Below are 20,140 nucleotides of genomic sequence, written 5' to 3' on the forward strand. Positions count from 1 at the left end.
TACAACAAATGGCAAAAGTTCACACATGAAGTTTGTTTGTAGACTCCCAAACCCAACTCACAGAGCTATGAATCTTCGAAAATTGTCTTCTCGTTGCTGATGATATAGTTATCTCTATCCGATCTGTCGAAGTTGTTTAAAGCTGCTGGACTGTGGATTTCTTTGTGAAGGACTTGGGACGGATTTTCATTGACAGTCCAGTCTCGTCTCAGTGCCTCTCTCAGCTTTGCTAACAGAGAGCAACAGCAGCGAACGTTAGTTTAAAAAATGGAGTCCGCTAACATAAACTAACAACCAGCTGCCGGCACAGCACAGAAATGATTTTGTTGGAGGGGGAACCAACCCAGAATTCACTTTAAATCACTGTAAAGTCCTCGTCAACAAGCAGGGCTGAAGCCTCCGAGCTTCCAGCTCTATGACTGTGCGGCCCAAATTAGATCAATCTGGATTTGGCTGAATAATTTTGACAACCCTGCTGCTTGGAAGCACATAGAGCAGTGTTATGCCGACAAGGTTCCACTGGCAGGTGTCCCTTTTATTGAGAGATATCACACTTTAAAAACAGGTACAGATAATCCTCTCATAAATCCTATCTGGAGAGTTTGGACAGATACACAGATATCTGGTACCTCCATAGCACTACAGTGTCACACCCTCTGTCCCTGCTGCTCTTTGGGATGAGATTATTAAGTTATGGTGTTGTTCTTTTCCATTTTTAAAGGCTGCCTCAACTCGTTTCTTTAAGTGCCCACAGGTCAGGCACCATATTTGTTTACTACAGGGTGGATAAGAACCTTTAAAATGTTACAGCTAATGTCCGTCGAGCAATCACAGCCAAGTGGGGAAAGGATTTGGGCGTCTGTTGTACAAACTCTGAATGGGAATCATTATGTAAACACGCTCACTCGTTTTCTTACTAACCGCTTTCATAAGCTGTCGCAATGCAGCGTCATTCACAAAGACTCCACACAATGACCAAAAGTATTTATAACATGTGTCCTAGATGAAAAACAGATACGGGGATCGTCCCACATTTGTTCTGGGATGGTGAAAAACTCGACCACTACTCAAGCTTTATCGGAGACAGAACCAAGAATATCAGAGGTCCAGAGCTCTTGTGTTCAGCTTGTCAACACCAACACTCCCCACAGTTACCTGAGCTAACTGGCTAACACATCTACAGTTAGCAGCAGTTAGTGGTTACTCTGGTGATATGCTGCCCCCTGTTTGATTGGGTTTTTAAAATTGTATTTTCTATTTATTTTCTTTCATTTGCTTTTACATTGAACAAACCTGTAACAAAACAGAAAAAGAAATCAAATAAAAATATGTGTGTAGGCGGCACCGCACTCTCTTTACAATCTGTGATCCATTCTTTTCACACCAGCCGAACACATGACCCACTTTTTATCCCATATGCAGTCCATTTTCCCTAGCGTTGTGCGTGGGTGCTTCATTTGGTCCTTAGATAATGACTTAGTTTTTCCTCGTCATATAGTTCTTCTACAAAGTCCAGCCACTGTCCTGGGCTAGAGGTGTGTGAGGTGATGGCTTTTTTTGTCTCTAGGTATCAGACCCAGGGACACAATCCCAGGATCCTTTTCAAATGGAGAGTAAAATCTCTTCAAGAGCCTGAATCACAATGTCCCAGAATGACTTTTTTTTTATACTCGACCAGAAAATCTGTGAGTGATTAGCATCGGTCAGACTGCATTGTCTCCAGCATTGCTGCTGTTTACCCAATTGTTTATTTTTTTATGTGGGGTGTAACAAAAAATCGAATTCAATTTTTCCATCCAAATTCCCTCCATCTTCTAGAGCTAGTGGAAGACAATCACTCTCTGACAGTTTGATTTTCATTTCCTGTTCCCAGGAACCCATTGTTCTCAATAAATGTATTGTTACAATGATACTTGTGGTTGGGAGGGAGAAGAAGTGAACGTGGGAGGGCTGTGGCAGGTGGGAGATATAAAAAGAGAAATTCTTCACGAACACAATCCTGTTTATCATCACAAGATAATGTGCACTCTACATTACCTTCAGTAGGTACTCAAGACCACCTACATTCAAGGGGGACTTCACCGATCATACACATCCAAGATCTGTGTACAGGTTTTGGGGAGTAAACGTTTGTGGCTCCTGAGTGATAGGATAGGATAGCTCAGACTTAGTCGTCCTTGGAGTCAGAGTCCTGGTCGTAGCTGCTCTATATCTATATCAAGTGTTGTTTTCCCTGTCATCAAACTGGCAGCCATAAGCCTCGGAGGCTGGCCTGGCTCCGGTTCTTGTGCAGATTACAGTGCTGCGCCCCGCTAGCTGCACGGCTAACTGTGCTAACTAGCTAGTGGCAATTATGGTAAGCAGTTACTCCAATGACCAATTATTTGTTTGAAGTATGAATTTGACAGGTGTCCAATTCTTACATAATTCACCTTTAAAGATGAAATAAATACAGGGCTCTGTTGTTTATATATATATATATATATATATATATATATATATAGGGGCACTGTGTAGTTTGAGAGAAGAAATTCAAACTCAGAATTTTAATATTTACAATATTAATGAGGTAATAATACAAACTCAGAAATATGTCTTTTTCATAAGTGAATAAACAAGCTGTTCTCAGAAGAAAATCAGGTCCCCAGAACACTGTTTGTAGCCAGAAAGGTGGCAGGGTCCGCAAAAAATATAAACAAAGTAAAACAGTATGAAATTGTGTTGTTCTTTAAGGTCAGTTTGTTTATTCAATCATGAACACGAAGAGAGTTTATTCATTTAGTTTGTTTAAGCATAAGATCCTTTTCTTCTTTCTTCTCCCAAACTACACACAATGCACCTTAAATCAACATTGTAAGTCTGACAATGTAAGAGGTGAAGAGTAAAAACTGGTGAATACTATTTCAACATTTGTGACTGCATTTGTCCGAGATACCGACGAAGCCAAAAGCTGCTTACTTAAAGTTATAGGGCTGAAAAAAAAACCTTCTTTGATGGACTCTCACAGGTTACTGTGCCAGCCAGTGTGAGTGGACTTCATCTTTCAGTCCCTTCACTCCACTTTAAAAGTAGGCTCCTGGTTATGTGCATGTGGTAGCAATTTTGGGGCTGATAATCCCCCACCCTTCTCTGCCCTGCGGGTCTACACAGAAGCCCCCTTTCCCGTACACCCCGGCTAGCCTGCCCACTCGTAAAGCTGTGCCTGTTCTGGCACTGCATAACCCCTTGTTGCCATATAAAAGAGCTGACAAACTGTGGTAGTAAACAATTTTGTTTATGGCAAAATCTCTAAACACAGCTCCATGTCCTGAAGCGGTTGAGTATAAAGTGGGACGACCTACTGGTATTAATCGTCACCTACATACTGACCACTATAATCAAGCACAATTAGATGATGAACAGCACAGTTAAAGGTTCAGTACACACCAGGATTCGAGGAACCAGTCAAGAATTACTCCTATGAGGTAAAAAGCAGGAGAGCAATCTTTAATTTTTAAGATTTTATTAAAATACGGTGTGGAGTTTACCATTGGAAGTTACCATCACAAACATGATTGTTTCTAATAAAAAAGTAAACAAAACAAAAATAAAGCTTAAGAGCCTAGTTACAGGAGATTTTTTTTTGTCTTTTTTTGTTTGTTTGTTTTTGCAGTCTGGTGAAAGAAAAAAAAAATCATTTCACAATGAGAGTGAGTGGAAAACAAAAAACACGTTCACATGTTGTAAAAATACATTTCCCAATTTTAACATAACACACAGTCACTTTCAAACATTCATTCATTCCTTGTTAGATGGTTAGATGTCAGTGCCAAAACAAAGCAAAACAGAAAAAAAAAAAAAGTTCAGACCTGTGCACAAAAGGGGGGGAACGAGAGGAGATCGGTTTCTAAAAACGCAGGAGGCTGTTCTACGTTCTGAGGGCGGAAAACCTGGGACGAGGGACACGAGACAGAGGGCGACTGCTGGAGGATATGTGTGCATTTGAACCCTGAGAGAGAAAAAGTGACCGATTCTTAATTTTCTGCTTTTTCTTTTTTTTTTTTTTTGACAGACCACACCAGTGTCCGCTATGCCCTCCCCCTCCCAGCTCCACTGGGGCTCTGGCAGCACTGTGAAAGACGCTACTAGAGCCCCGGAGTGGTGGCGGTGGTGGTAGTTGTGGAGGGATGGGTGGGGGGCATTCTCACACCCAAGAGTGAAATATCAGCTGTGGCTTTGTGAGCATACACACTGTGCTTATCTGTTAGCCTACGCACGCACACACTGCCGGGCTGACTTTTAAAAATGAGGAAAAAAACAAAAAATCTTTTAATGCACAGTAAGAATTCACACTGGATTCATGTGTTTGAGCTGAAAACAACTGTCTACGCGAGGCTAGATGTGGTTCATCACTGAAAAAGAAATGCGAGGTGCTGCAGATTTAGGCGTGTCGGGGTGTGAGGAGCTTTTTGCGGAGCGGCCTTGATCGTGGCTCGTTCTTTTCAACTGGGTGTGTCTCCTAACTTCACCTGCTGTGGTCAACTGTATTAAGGCAGTGAGTGGTTCCATGGCGACTTTCTATTAACAGCTACTTTTACAGGGAGAGAATAAGTAAGGCCCAGAGGAGATCAGCTGGAAAGGACAGTTGGGATAAGACGAAATTTAAAACAAAAAGGAAAAAAAAAAAAAATCACCAGGAGAGGGATCTCGTTTTCTCTGAAATGTTTCAGTACAACATGTAGAACACAGAAAAGCATATCCATACAAATGAAATCCTACAATAAAACAGAATGGTTTTCATAACAGTGCACTGCTGAACTGAAAAAAATATATATAATCATCATCATCAACAGCAAAATTTAGGATTACTAATATGCTCATAATCCGAACTATGGGGGTTATTTTTAAAAATATATACTCATCACATGACAGAGGAGCCTAGCATCTCAGGACACAGACATGCTCCGTGTCTCTCATAGACTCTGAGGGGAAAAACTGTACATCACTGGAAACTGACCACGACAAAAAAAATGGCAACTCGGGTTTGAAAACACTCTGAGGGAGGGGGGGGGGGGAGAGGCCGGGGGAGCAGAGGGAAACAGCAAGATGACACAAATTCTTTAAGCCAATATCATTTCCCCTAAAACATTACCTCACATGCACTATAGATAGAGCAGCCTGACAATGAAGGGGCGTAAAAACAAAACAGCATCTACTACTACTGTTCTAGTAAAAGAAAACTAGCAGACCACGGCGACCGACTTTTGTTTTTTACTTATTTTTCATTAGCCAGTAAGATGGAGATCGAAACACATCTACTACAGTCTGAAGTCTAAGAATGGGAGAGCGTTGTGCTGAATCTTCCACAATGAGGAAATAAAAAGGTAAAGGCAGAGAGATACGCATTGGTTTTGAAGCCTGAGAATTTTCAGTGACCTATAGCGAACAGAGAAAGATTTTGTCAAATTTATTCCACGGGGCAATGTTATTTTTATTTATTGTATCATTACTGCTACAATTTCACAACCCTTCTGGTAAAGAATAGTAAAGAAGTATCTAGAAAATCTGTACAAAAAATAAAAGGGTATGCACGGTACATTCAATATCTGTTACTGAGGTACTAGAAAGGTGTTCCCTTGACACCAGGGCAACAGCGTTAAAGAGTTACTCCTAGGGACTATTCCTTTGGAAAGACAATAGCTTGTTATAACAGGGTGAGGGAACACACACGCACACACACAAACCCACACACACACACACAAACCCGCGCACACACACACACACGCACGCACGCACACCACTATCATTAACAAAGCCAGCATGCAAGAACACTGTCGCCTTGCTCCTACAGGGAATCTAATCTCTACTGTCCCCTCACGCTTAAAGGAATTGGTGGATGCATACTGGTTCATGAGCAGATGACAGTGGGAGAGGAGTGGAGGGTGGGTGGGTGGGTGGGGGCAGGGGGTAGGTGGTGGTGGTGTGCAGTGAGATCTTATTAAACAATAAGGCGGTAGTAGATCCCTGGTCACCCATCCTGTGTTCTGAATGTCGGCAGTGTGTGGTCATGTTCTTCGTCACTACAGCTAACCTGTAACTGTCCATCTGTTGGACTGAAATGAGCTGCATGCGGTTGGATGGTGCCCTCTGCTGGCGATGCCTCCGGCCTGCTGTGTGGGCACCATGTTTGGAGGACCTCACACATTGCACTCTAGCTGCAGATGGAAATTCAAGCCTAGGTGCTCTCTGATATGACGCTCTAAGCTATTATAAAACAATTCATGTGTAAATACAGGGACGACTGTCCTGAAACTAGACAGTCACAGCAGTAAAAGGCGACAAAGGATCTTGGATATCACTATCTGGAGTATGAACTCAGCAGGGAAAACACACTTTGACAGTCGGACAGCATCATAGATCCGTCTTCTGAGCAAGCTGACGACAGTGCCAAGGGCCAAACTGGGCTGAGGGGGTAGCTAGATGCCTGGTGGGGAGGACAGGATGTACTGTTTGTGATTCTGTCTGGTTTAACTTTAGTACACGTTTTCCCCCATCACAAGAAAAGTAGGAGGAGGGAGAAAAAAAAAGAAAAGAAGAATAAGAAGAGAGCAGTAACATGAGCCATTAATGTACAAAGAGGGGCTTCCACCTGTCTGCCCCTGTGCAGACGAGGACTGCAGGAGGCAGCAGACTGGAAAGCCTCATGTCAGAAATGCTATTTTTTTTCTTTTTTTACAAACAAACATTAACACCTAGAACCACAACAGATCAATGTTCCATTAAAACAACAGCCAACTAAGGATATAAACCAATCCAATCATTGAATCCTTGAGAACAGTTATTGCTGACGTTGTGGGGGAGTGAAGGGGGAGGGGGATGGTGAGGGAGAGGGTGAGATGAGGACGAAGATGGAGGGATGTGTGTGGGATGGGGCTAGCTGTGGATAAGTCACTCCTGGGCTGGTTATGTGATCGGAGGAACACGACTGTGTAGATCCACATCAGGTCAAACTGGCGCGGCCGATGTACTGGAGGGTTGGGCTGTGTCTGATGCTGGGAGGAGGTGGGGGTGGGGGTTGGTTTCCAGAGGTGACGGAATGTGCTGGCGGCGGCTGCGGGGGCTATTGGTCGGAGGGGATGTCTCTGTCGGCTTCGGCCTTAGGGGAGGGGGCGTGAGGGGGGTGGGAGACAGGGGCGATGCCGTGCGCCAAGGTTCCTGAAACCAGGCTTTCAACACCTCCTCCGGCTCCCGGGAGACCCCCTGCTGCTGCAACATTGATCAGACCTGGAGGAAATCTGAAACACATACGGGGGAAAAAATATGACAGCTGCTCCTTTAAAAAATAACTTTAAAATACTCACTATAGATACATGTTCAGCCTCATAACCGGTTCTTATCCTCTCACCTGTAAGTGGCTCCATTAAGTTCTGGATGAACAGTGGCGGCCTCCATGCTGGGCCACTGAGAGGCTGCCATCAGATACTCCTTATTAACACAGTTCTTCAGGCTGTCGGGGATACGCCCTGGAGCAGGGAAAAGACACCATTACTCTTCCATAAAGGTTCTCTGCTGCTTGTTTTTGACTTCACCCTGTACAATCAACTTTTTAAGACTATAATTCAAGCACTTTCAAGGTAGCTTAACCAAAAAAATCCCAAGACTCTTGAAGCCTTTATCATGACATCTAAATAGTAACTGTTAAACATAAGAGAGAAAAATAAAGTGTACAGAGTAACTTTGTAAGTATTGATCAGGCTTATCTAATGCTCACTAATTTTGACTAATATGATGACAGGATGGTTTTGCATTTTTTTGCATTTCAAATACTAAAAAAGTGTTGGTTTACATAAGTGAGTGTGCAGATGAAACATCAGTTTGTTAGAAATTAAGCACTTTTGAAGGAGTATATCTGAATCTAAGCATATTCCTTAACATGAAACAATTCAAATTAGGCACTGTACAGTCCATTACACCTACAGAGCAACCAGCCCACTATAACCATTTAACCATTGCAGCTTACATGTCAAGTCTCAGATGATATGCAAGGCTTATGTTTCAGTGTCTCTGATCATTATCTGTGATGTGACCACATATTTCCACACAGTGAATTAATTAAATAGTGTGCGTCTTGGACATCTTGTAGGTGCAAGGCTATCAGGAGATTGCATGAATGAGAAGAAGGTAACCTGCACCCTTATGCCATGCCACAGAGGTTAAACAAAGACAACGTTTCGGTCCCACTTGGATCTTCATCAGGTCGTACTGTTTGAGAGTGGAAATTATTTATACATCACGCACAACGCATACTGAAAGGCTCCAATGATGGCAGGTGTAGTTATCATCAAAATTGCCCTGATTAATAAACATCCCAAAACTATTTGATAATCAATGAAGTACATGATTAACTTTGGTAAAAAACACACAGTCAGTAATATAAGATTTGACCTGATGATGATCCAAGTGACATCCAAACGTTTTTCTTAAACCTGTGTAGCATGGAGTTACCTTCTTTTCATTGTAGCCAGTAGTTTTGGCGACTTTGTTAACATTGAACACTGGAGTCGAGAGCAGAGTGATGGGCAGAAACGAAAAGGCTGTGATGCGATGCTCTGCCATCACCCTTCTATGTTTCCATCACAATTAGTTGTGTAAGACGGTGTAGTAAGATAGCCCACCGTTCTGTTACCCTGCATACCCTCTTGACTGGTGAGGATTTAAATCATAGACATTTGATTTCACTTTCTGGTTTTATATAATTTACAAGTATAAAATGATGATGAAATGTCCAAAGAGAATAACTAATTAGCAGGAGTGTGTGTTATTTACAGTCACTGCATTGATACTCACTTTTCTGCTCATTCTAGGAAATGGCTTCTCTCAAGGCTGCTCAAAAAGTGTTTGAAAAGTATATTGCCCTCTTTATGATGCCCTCTTAATGAAACACTTTAAAAAAAAGCCACATCACCATACATTTTGTATAACCCTAAGCAAATCAGTGTTCTAAACATTGAATGTTATCATCTGCAGTGGAAAGTGTAAGTAAACAGTAACTTACCAGTGATGGCGCGGCGAACCTCCCTGGCAGCCTCCTCGCGAGCCTCCACCGAGGCCTGCTCACTGTACCAGGATGTGTGCGGGGTACAGATCAGGTTGGGGGCGTCCTTCAGAGGGCCTGTAGAAAAACTGTGAAGAAGGGAAAAGGATGTTACAGAGAAGAGTAAAGAGGTTATGTGTCATTCACAGCTGTTTGTGTTGCTTGTGTATCATGACCACCTGAAAGGTTCTGTCTCATGGACGTCCAGGGCAGCCCCTCGTATCCGGCCCTCTTTCAGGGCCTGAGCCAATGCTTTCTCGTCAACCAGGCCTCCTCTTGATGTGTTCACCAGGAAGGCTCCCTGACGCATCTGTATCAGAGTGAGCAACATTATGATTAAACTACGGGGAGCAGACCATGCCAGAGAAGGCTGCAATGATTTGGCTTTAACTATATTCCATTTGTATTCTCCCAATTTATATTCCAGACTGTCCTACAGTACAGGAGCAATGGTTCAGGCCAAGTTGTCTAGACTGTCTAAACAATTATGCTCAACCAGTGTTAGCCAAATATTTAAGTCAGGATTTTTAAGCTGCTTATAAAACCAGCATGCTGGTTCTAGCTGGTGAAGTTAGAGCACACACTGAATGAACAAAGACATTTATTTATTCCCTCTACATATTTTACAGATAATTCTTTCATTATCATTACATACCGCAAGAGGAAGAATGAGACAGGACAGAGTGTACAAACGTCATAAAAAGTTAAAGAGCAGGCAAACAAAAATCAATTTTATCAACTATTAAAAAACATGAGACAAAACGTGTGTTTATGGGGGCATCCGCACACCTGTTTGATGGTGAAGTCGTTGATGAGGTGGTGGTTGTGCTCGTTGAGGCTGCAGTGCAGGGATACACAGTCAGAGTGGATGAGTAGGTCCTGCAGGGTGGCCATGCGCTGCAGGCCAAGTGAGCGCTCCACGCCATCAGGCAGGTAGGGGTCATAGAAGATCACGCCAAAACCGAAGGCCTTAGCTCGCAGAGCCACCGCTTGGCCAACACGCCCTGGAAGACAAAGACAAATGGTAAGGTTACTAACAACCACTGCGCTATCAGGTCCCAAAGCATAATGTCTGTCTGAACATCAACTATCAAGCTTGGACTAAACAGATCTTTTCAAGGCGTATTTTGTAGAATATGGTCAGAATTCGAAGGTAGCTCCAAAAACACAGGGTGCAGCATATCACCAGAGTATCTGACAACTAGGGATGGCTCGATACCGCTTTTTTATGAAGCAGCATTACAGGAAACATCGTGTTTTCACCAGCAGTAAGTAAACATGACTCCTGAAAGTGAACATGACGAAACCATAAAAAGCAGCAGATGTTTGAAAGTACAAACAGGACAAGAGAAACTGAAGAGATTCAGTTAAAAGCTACAAAAGCACTCAGAGCTGAACACAGACTTTTAAAAATTTTCCAGCACAGACATGAGTTTAGTATCGATTTGAGAGGGAGACGGGGGCTTATTACGCTCAACTCTGTGTAGTACAACTGGTGATGGAAAAAAAAATCGGCGCGTCTCGGTTTGACTCTGCGTGCCCAAACGTGCTAGTGGAAAAACAGCATTGGTTGTTGCAGTGACACTTTTCTTCTTGGCACTCTTGCCTGCAAAAAAAATCTTCGGCATACTCCTTCCCACGGTGTTTCTGCAAGTGTTTTATCAAGCGCCTTGTGTCGAAGTTTCCAATGGTGCTGCCGCCCCTCGAAATACTTGCTTTGCATAAATTGCACTCAGCGGTTTTGCTTTTTTCTTCCATTAGTTTAAGGTAATTTCAGACAGCTGACATGATAAGAGTATCACTCAAGCTCGCTCCAGCTAGTCACGTGACACATGCTGCTCTCTTTATGGCACGTCGCGCATAGTTTAAGCATTTATGGCAGGGTTTAGGTGAATACATCGGATTATACATTTTCCCCTCTCAGATATCCAATCGAGTGATTTTGGCCAATATCTGACCAATACCGATACTTTATATCGGATCGGCGCATCCCTACAGACAACTGCTGCTCTTTGTCAGAAATCCTCAGGTGTAGCTAGCTACCGTTAACCAGTAGGCTCATGGCTTAGTTAGCCATGGAGCCAGTGGTCCTTGGGTTTGCATGGCCCGGGACTTGGGATCACCACAGGCAATGGGGCTCAGCTCTACTGGATTTGGCAGCCTGAGACTGAACATGGCTGGACTGAACACAGCCTTCAAGGCTGACAAGAGGTCAGTTTGGCAACAGGGGAAACAGTACCGAGGTGATTTGTACAGAGGCTCTGACGAAGACTGTGACTCTGGGAACAAGATATGGCAGGCGGGGACGGCAGAGGTGTGCAGTAAGAGAGAAGCGACAGAGTGTGGGTGAAAACGGCATATAGAGCCGGAATATTTATGCACCTCACTCGACCAAATATTCACCAAATCAGAGGTGATTGTGAAAAGACAAACCAAGACTGTTTTGTTAAGTTTTATTTAGTTTGTGTCTAGTTTGAATGAGGCGTGTCTAACTGAGTTAACAAGTAATTGAGCTCTTCTTAGTTGAACTTTAATTCAGATGGTGTAAAGTTGTATTCTTTTGTTTAGTAAGGAAAAAGAAAGTGGTCTGAGGAGACAGGTCGGTACATAGACATCTCAGACATAATGTCAACACTGATGTTTCTTCACATTCTGTTGATAATGTTAGTTTTTTTTAATGTTTTAAAATAAAATTCTAGCCATATCTTACAAATTACTTTTTTAAAGCACAAAATAACTTTTTGTTCAATTACAACTCACGTATAGTCTTTACTCACCTAGACCGATAATGCCCAGCGTCTCACCCCTGATACGAGCGGCACCGCCAGCTACCTCCCTGATCTGCTCCACACTAGAAGCGCGGGTTCCCTCTCTGAGGGCCTGGTGCATCCAGGTGACTCGCCTGTACAGGTTGAGGATCAGACACAGCGAAGTGTCGGCTGTCTCCTCCACCGAGGATGCCGGCACATTACAGACGGCAATTCCTGGATGATAGAAAGAAGGAGAGAATTATTAACCTCTCTGTGTGTAATTCGATGTGAAACCACGTTGCTGACCACGTGTCCCTGAAAACGTTAAGAAGCCCCTCACCTAGCTCAGCAGCTGCTTTTATGTCAACGTTGTCAAAGCCGGAGCCAATCCTGACAATTACACGGAGGCCTTTAAACTTTTCCAAGTCATCTCTGGAGAGAGTGATGGTGTGGTAGAGTAGAGCGGCCACTGCCTCATTTAGCACCTACAGAAGACAAATACATCAGAAATAATAACTTTCCACACTGTGTGGTAGAATGAAGAAGGCAGCATTTATTTGGGTACGATGTCGATTACTGTCATCAACAAGGTATTAAGTGTTTGGCCCCATGTATTGTGATATAGTCTGGATGCGTGTGTGTGTGTGTGTCGGCTCTACCTTCTCATGAATCTCTTGTGTGGACTGAGCATCGCAGAAGGCCACTGTGGCCACATCTTTCAGGATGGGCATTTCCACAGTGCAGTCGCGCCCATCCAGCAGGGCCACAAGGGGCCGCGGGTGCATTGGCCCGTTAAGGATAGGAGGTCGGATACCTGAGTCCAGAGGGAAGAATATATGTCGATTGTTGCACATGAGCAATAAAAGAGGTTAAATATTCAATGACCATTACAAATCCGGGACAAAAAACACAAAACACAGGTTTTCATCTCAACTTCAATGCAGTGACAACTTGCATTGGGGTACTTCCACCCAGGATCCAGATCACAAAAGTGTAAAAATCATGTGATAACTTTTCTTGGGAGCTGAAAAAACAGCTTTTAAAAGATACAGTAGATTTTTCCAAGAAGGATTATTTAAATTTCCTAGAAACTTTTTAAAGGACAAGTTTTAATATTCATTGCAGAGATATAGAGAAAGAGATACAGAAGATGTTACATTATAAAAAAGTAAATTTTTCTTACTTTTCACTGGCTTTAATATCCAGAAGTTTTATTTTGCAGGTAGATGTTTGTACTGTGTTGACTTCAAGGTTTTCTATCTTTGTGTGATGCCTATTGAGCCTGTTTATCGTCAGGTGAAGTAAAATTTATAAGTTACAGCTTGTAAAGGCTTGGTTTGTTGCATACTAGATGATTTCATCTTGTCCTGCATATCTGGACAAAATATTTCGTAGTTCCTTAGCTTAATACACATATAATTTCACATTTTAAAACCTTTGTGAACCGATTTAAACTCCATAAGGTACATCCTCTGCGAGACATTGAGCCATTTTATGTTTATTAGCTTGCTGTGATTCAAATCATTCACATTTCCCACAGCTGACTTTAGCACTGGGCTTCAGGGCAGAAAACCCTGCACTTGTAAGGCTGTAATTCATGCTGTGGACTTTCTCAGCATGTACGGATGAGACAGCCTGGGTTTCATCTCTACTGGCTGCTGATCTTGATGTGTACTCTTCCTGTCATCTGTGAATCTTCAGTTTTTTGTTCCAACAGTGACTTTTGACTCCTTTATTACACATGGGGGACAACTTCTGTCCAGGCCTTGATAGGCCTTCCTGTACATGTTGTAAGCTCCCCTGCTTTCTCTGTATTTATGATCCTCAGTGAGTGACTCAGTTTGCTGCTGGGATGCAAGTTGAAAGGATCACAACACTTTCTGAAGAAAGCTATATTTCACTAAAAACTACTTCTGGTGATGCAAACAAACCTGGAATGATCTGTCAAGTCAGGACATCCGCTACTTACCAAACTTGAAATATCTACTTTTTCCATTAGTTTAGGCTGTCTTGTGACAGTTGGCTTCTTCTTCTGAGCTTTTTCCAAAACAACATCAGAGACGCCATGATCTCACTATCACGTCCAGCTGCTTAATGATGAAATGAAATCTGATTGCAATCTTTTATATACTTTCAGGCAAGTAGAAATCCCTTTTGCAATTGCCCAAAGCTGCTTCAGGTGGGATTAGCCCAGACTTGCATTTGTTTTTTTAATGCTACCAGTTGATGATGTCAGAAATTACTTCAGAAGAGTCCGAAATTATGAAATGTGTTTACTGAGGTAAGGAATCACGACTAATATTTTGTCCAGACACACGGCACAAGATGGCATCTGACATTTCAAAGTGTATAAAGATTATAAACCTTGAGGTCACAGTACAAATATCAAACTAAAATGAAACCAATGAATGTTTCATCGATAAGTATGAAAGGATTCGTAAGTGGTGAGTATAAAAAAATAGCAAAATATAAATAAATAAATGATGATGTAATATCTTTAGATTTTTTAATATATCTGCAATGAATATTAAAGGTGCAATATGTAAGATTTTCAGTAAAAAAAAAACAACAAATAAAACAGAATTTGGAAAAATAGCAATTTTGAAATCTCAACATCTGTGTATTGTGTTGCAGATATTTACTGAAGTTAGCATGCTAACCAGCTAGCTCCCCGCCTGTCCGATCAGAAGTGGTGCTAGTGGTGTAAACAAAAATAAACTATTTACATGAATAGATGGTGCAAATTATCCTTCGGGTTTCCTGGGTGTTCAGCACACATTTCAGCCCGATCCAGTAAAAAAATGAGTGATTAGAATACCAAACACAGAATCATAAAAATATTAAATTAAGCTCAGAGGGCCAAAACACAGTCCCATGAACTTAACAGATGTTTTTACGTGATGTTTTTCGAGAAAATCCATGACACACACTGCGAAGGTTCTGAATTTGGGGTGAGTTGGCATGAAATGACCCATTTCAAAATAAGCATCAGTGACTCAACAGTCTGCGTTTCCCATGTCTGGACTGCCCGACATGATGCAAGTCATCATACCCTCACACAAAATCCCCCTGCAATCATTAATGGGGGCTAACTGCTGCACTCCTTAGACAATAATAACTCAAGACTTTTATGACTTTCTTTTTCCAATGCATCCACTTCCACCGACACCCTCAGGAAACTACCAGGGTGATGTGTGTAAGTGTGTGTGTTCTTACGGAGTGCTCTATGGTTACAAAAGCAATGTGTAACTAAATCTGTGATGGGGCATGGAGAGCATCCAGCATCCTGGCCTATTTGGTATCGAACTCCAGCTCTGTTTAGAAATGCATCGAACCAATATACACTCTCCAGCTTCGATCGATCCTTCTCTGTTCTACTCGGGTCTCCTCAAGAGGTGAAGGAAGATTAGATTCTGGTTAATGACGGAGAGCAATTTTGAATAAGCGTTGAGTCTGGGAACTTGACCTGCCACTGTATGAGAACAGCGCATGCAGAGGGGAGGGGGGCTGGGATGGCAGGGGAAGAGGTGATGGAGTGTGGCGGCTGGGGGGAGGGGTGGAGAAAACTCGGGGTCTCGGAGAGGAGGTGGAGGGGGTTCATGAGGGGGTCTGAGTCATGACCTAAATTCTCCTGTCTGGAAGAGTCCCTCCTTCCTATTTCTTTTTGGTTCTCCCCTCTCTTCGAACACATGCAGATACACACACACACCTTTACTGGCAAACATCTGCATATTTGGCCCAAGTGCAGCATGACCATTGATCATTACGCCAACAAAGGAATGTCAAAAAGAAATATCTGGCGTAAATTAACGCCGCGTTTCTTTCAATGCATTTGGTGCTAAATCAGGAGAAATGAATGGTTATATCTGCAAATGCCATTTACACCTCTCTCGCGTTCTTGTTCTCAGCAGTTCTTGGCTCGGACGAACACCCCACATGCACCAGTGCACACTATCTTGTCCCTGCTGTGTGACAGGTGTGTGTGGGAGCTTGTCCCAGGGTGGGGGAGTGTGTCTAGCTGAAACATTTACTCGGACAGAGGACAGGAGGTAATAGTAAGACTACAGAGGAGGGAAGGGAGCTGGTATCCGAGGGTGGAAAACAAATATTTGTGACAAATTCCTCTGACGTCTGAGCATTTCCCAACGCATGCATGAAACACACACACACACACACACACACACAGGCAAAGAAGAAAGAGAAAACGTACAGCCTGATAAATATACAATCTACTGTACTCCATTTGGCAGTGTGATTCACAATCATTGCAGATGGCTCAAGAATGTGAGCAGGCCTACTGCTACACGCTGAAGGCACAAAGAGACTCTTACTATGGACAAAAACCCAAAGGGGTTTATCACAAAGCCCCCCACTGAAAAAGTAGCTCTGGAAATATACAAGTAGGCCTACACACAGAGTAATTCGAGTCAAAGGACACTGGCATACCCGAGGCCTACTACGCGCAAGCATGGCCGCACACACAATACAATTCATTCAGTGATTCATTCATTCTCCCTCCCTCTCCCTTTCTTTCCCCTCACTCCCTCCTCCTCTTCTCTCTCCCTCTGGCCGCAGTTGGAGGAGTAAGAGGTGAGGGGGGAGGGGCAGCAAACGATGATAATGCAGCAAGCAGCAGTACTCCACCCAGACGCAGCTAGACACACACACGGTTATTCAGTTCCTTCTTAGCGGCTGCGACAACGCCAGTGCGAGCTGAACAAAAAAGGAAATCTGCGCACACATAGCTGCTCCACACCCAAACCTCAGATCTCTCCCCCCCCACAGTTCACAAATTTAAAAACACATGCCAAAATAGAAAACACATGAGCACCGGGCCTAACCTTGCATTATGAAGTCTGTGAGCCTGTCTTCCTCTCTCTCTCCCTCTCTCGCCTCACTCTCCCTCTATCGCTCTTTTTTTCTCCCTCTCTCTCTGTCAGCCTGCTCTTGGCTGGCTGGATCCCAGCTGTCATCCACGCCCAGCCCCTCCCCCACGGCCAGCGTCCAATCACAAGCAGCTCCATTGAGGGCCAGCCAACCAGCACTAACCTCATTAGCATAGCCGAGGCTGAGGCCGAGGGCGGTTTGGGCTGTTGTCGTTTTTTAAAGAGACAGCTGGCCCGTTTCCCTGTAGCTGCGGCCACGACCCTTCACCTTGTCCTCTCCCTCTCACCCGTCTCCAGAGACTCTCCCAGACGGTTCCCTCCATTTTAGCACACCATTATGTCTGATCTCCATCGTCTACCGCAGCTCAAAACCGCTGTCTTTTCTACATATACGCACTGTACCAGCCCTAACTGCATGTTACTGAGGCGACATAAAGTTAACAGTAAAAAAAGCGCCTTCGTGTACATTCCCTGTGTACCAGTTTAACAAAACAGCAACCCCTCCACTCTTAAACACACTGAGAGGAGGTAAGATACACATGGGTCGGCATAACCAGTCAGTACACAAGTGAAGAGCACAGCAAAGTACACAAAACTCATAAAAACCACAATATTCCTACAACACGAGGATAACATGTTAAAAGTAAGCAATAAATATTATAAAAACATATGAAACTGTCAGCATCTGATTTCAAAGTTTCAAATGGACAAACTTTGTTCAAAATTTTACATTTTTACACCTTAAAAGGACAAAATGTGCCCTCGCTATGGTCTGCCTACACAGTTACAGGCTGCAGCTAAAAATGTAGATATGTGGATGCAGCAAGAAACATACATCTGATGCAGTCAGGTAGGAAAGACTGTCTTTCATTACTACAGCCATGCTATTACAGTATATACAAGCACGATGGCTGGGGTATAGTAAAATCTAGTTTAATTTGAATCCTGACAGACCTATTAACACCTTAAAAGAACAAATACGCATCAACAACATAAACTCCACCATATTAAATTCTGCTTGTTTACGAGTATTTATGAAATCTCACCCTCACAAATGCGGTCAAGTCTCTGCCGCTTGACCTGTTTGTGTTTGTCCATCAGAGCCATAGACCAAGCAGTCTAAACCTGGGACAGAGAAGAACAGATCCAAGTGCTAGGGAGCCCCTTTAACGATGTCCACTTAGTTCCACCTGCACACAAACGGGAAAAAAACAGTCAGTAAACACAAAGACTCATTCACTTCTTTGTATTTTCATAAGCATCGTCCTGATTAACTACCGGTCAGCAAATTTTCCTGGCATGGAAACGGATTATATTGTCATCATCTATCATGTGTAATGGTGCCAGTCCACCTTCAGGGGCACTGCCGTGGTGCCCTTGAGCAAGGCACCGGACCCCTGACTGCTCGGGGTGCCTTATACGCAGCAGCCCCCTCGCTCTGACACACCTCCATACATTAATGCACGTGTATACGTTCTGTTTGTGCACATGTGTGTTTTAAGGCCTCAGACAGAGTGAAAAAGCTGAATTTCCTTTAAACAGGATTAATAAAGTGAGATTTCTTCTTCTTAATGATTGAAACAAGGACACGATGCAAGAAAACTTTAAGAGCGCAGACTATTAAAGGGGCGCCATGTCGTTTTGGAAAAGAAATTCAAAGTCAGACTTTTAATATTGACAATGTTAGTGAGGTAATAATACAACTTCAATTTCCATAAGTGAATAAACAAGCTGTTCTCAGAGGAAAATAAGGTCCCCAGGACACTGTTTGACGCTTGAGAGAGTGGCAGGGTCCGCCACATATAAACAAAGTGAAACAGTATGAAATGGTGTTGTCCTTTAAGGTCAGTTTGTGTATTCAGTCATGAAAACAGAGAGTTTGTTTAAAAAAAAAATTAAAAAATATCAGTCAATGAAGATGTTTCTCTTCTGATTAAAATGTCATCTGAGTGCAACTTCAAGCAACAGTTTCCTTCATCTTCGTCACATTAAACCAGAGACACTGCTGAAGTGACAGGACTGCAGAGAGACACTCACCCGGAGAACTATGTCCGTTGTGCCAGTCAGGTTGACTACTTAGTTTACACTGTAAACACAGAAAAGGCAGATTTTAGATTATGACAGTGACACACAGACATCACTGGAGTGGCCTATGAAGAACACAGTAACTCCATATATACTCAGGGGTCCACACACAGCAGCTAATACATATAACTACTGTTAGTTGACACCACTGGTGACAAGAGTGTTTGCATAAAGCCGATTTGTGTTCATAACTCGTTCAAGTCCATCTTACACAAGCTCACACTAAGTCACTTTACTTTCACACTTCTCCATTTAACCTGTTGAAGTTGTTGATCATGGTTTACAACTTTATGATCAACTTCACTACAATAATAACACCACTCTCTGCCACAGTGCGCTTAAACAAACACTGCCGGTACCAGTCGGCGTTAGTCGGCAGCACGGGCCGCTAATTTAAAGGATAATTCAAAGGTTGTGGTAAAACTACAAGTGGGTCTGAAGCCCCTCGTTAGCAGCCAAGTTACCGTTAAGTAGCTAACTAGCTTATGATGCTAACTAAACCGTGCCTCGGCTCTCGAGAATAGCTGGGTGACTGAATCGTGTATAATACGTCCCGTGCATGTACTTAAGTTATTTAGCTCTCCCTTTATGACTAAAATATCACTATTAGTCTGCTCGCCCCGAAGAAGTTAATCTTGCAATAACTTCTCAATCGCGATCGGAGCTAACGCTAACTAGCAAGGCAGCTAGCTAGCCGATGTTGGCTAGCTAACCCAAACACAAACATTTGAGGACTTTAGGTGGCTAACATTTTAATGAAAAGTACACATCCGTGTTACCTCTCGCACATTAAAGGAATCTGGTGTTATTTATCTGCCTCTTAAGTGTGACGTGTGTCAATAAAATACATTCCCATAGCTTCATTTATAAAGCGTTTGCAGTGATGCTAACGTTAGCTAGCCAGTGCCGTTAACTTAGCGTGCCGCTGAGTGAGTGGGAGAGACGCGAGCGGAGGGGGAGCCCATTTCGTCCGATTTGTTATCAGCGAGTGGCGCTACAATGTGAAATATCTGACCCAGAAGCTACAAAATGATCAACTCTACAGGGAATGGTGAATCGCCCACATGGCCGAATTCAAGCAGGACTACTTTTGTAACTCAAGTGACCAAATCTTGCAAAAATCGTCAGTTATTTACCCCGGATAAACTCTTTCAAGAGTGCTGAGACAGTGTGCGTGCGTCGGTGGTGTTCCCTCTCTCCCGATCGCCATGAAATCAGACAATAGAGGAAGTGGCTTGTTGGTGAGGGGGTGGAGGGTCAGGCAGGCTGTGAAAAAGCACGAGTGGACTGGAAGGAGCGCCCTCACCTTCCACGGCGGAACGGCAGTCTGACAAAGACACCCGGGA

General features: G+C 43.2%; 1 protein-coding gene across 3 annotated transcripts; it reads right to left on the minus strand.

The window, feature by feature from the left end:
• Positions 1-5,235: 5,235 nt before the first annotated feature.
• On the minus strand, positions 5,236-20,121 carry ctbp1l (C-terminal binding protein 1-like). 3 transcript variants are annotated; one of them, XM_073486897.1, is made up of 11 exons: positions 20,101-20,121; positions 18,747-18,795; positions 17,756-17,899; positions 12,483-12,637; positions 12,164-12,308; positions 11,851-12,057; positions 9,863-10,077; positions 9,253-9,383; positions 9,035-9,162; positions 7,385-7,502; positions 5,236-7,274 (listed from the first exon to the last, which is right to left on the minus strand). In XM_073486897.1, the coding sequence occupies exons 3-11, from the start codon at positions 17,814-17,816 to the stop codon at positions 7,100-7,102; spliced, it is 1,335 nt and encodes a 444-aa protein (XP_073342998.1). In that variant the 5' UTR covers positions 17,817-17,899; positions 18,747-18,795; positions 20,101-20,121; the 3' UTR covers positions 5,236-7,099. The 3 variants fall into 3 exon arrangements, with proteins under 3 accessions (XP_073342998.1, XP_073342996.1, XP_073342999.1); XM_073486895.1 differs by lacking the exon at positions 20,101-20,121 and adding an exon at positions 19,931-20,021; XM_073486898.1 differs by lacking the exon at positions 20,101-20,121 and adding an exon at positions 19,574-19,606.
• Between the last annotated feature and the right edge of the window lie 19 nt (positions 20,122-20,140).

This window comes from Pagrus major, chromosome 18, assembly GCF_040436345.1.
Source record: "Pagrus major chromosome 18, Pma_NU_1.0".
Classification (NCBI taxonomy): domain Eukaryota; kingdom Metazoa; phylum Chordata; class Actinopteri; order Spariformes; family Sparidae; genus Pagrus; species Pagrus major.

Coding starts and splice junctions, on each gene's coding strand:
- ctbp1l (XM_073486897.1), bottom strand. CDS start 17,816: ATGGCTCTGATGGACAAACACAAACAGGTCAAGCGGCAGAGACTTGAC. Junction 12,638..17,755: donor ACTTGACCGCATTTGTGAGG/GTGAGATTTCAT, acceptor CTCTGGACTCAG/GTATCCGACCTCCTATCCTT. Junction 10,078..11,850: donor GCTGGGCATTATCGGTCTAG/GTGAGTAAAGAC, acceptor TTTGTCTTCCAG/GGCGTGTTGGCCAAGCGGTG.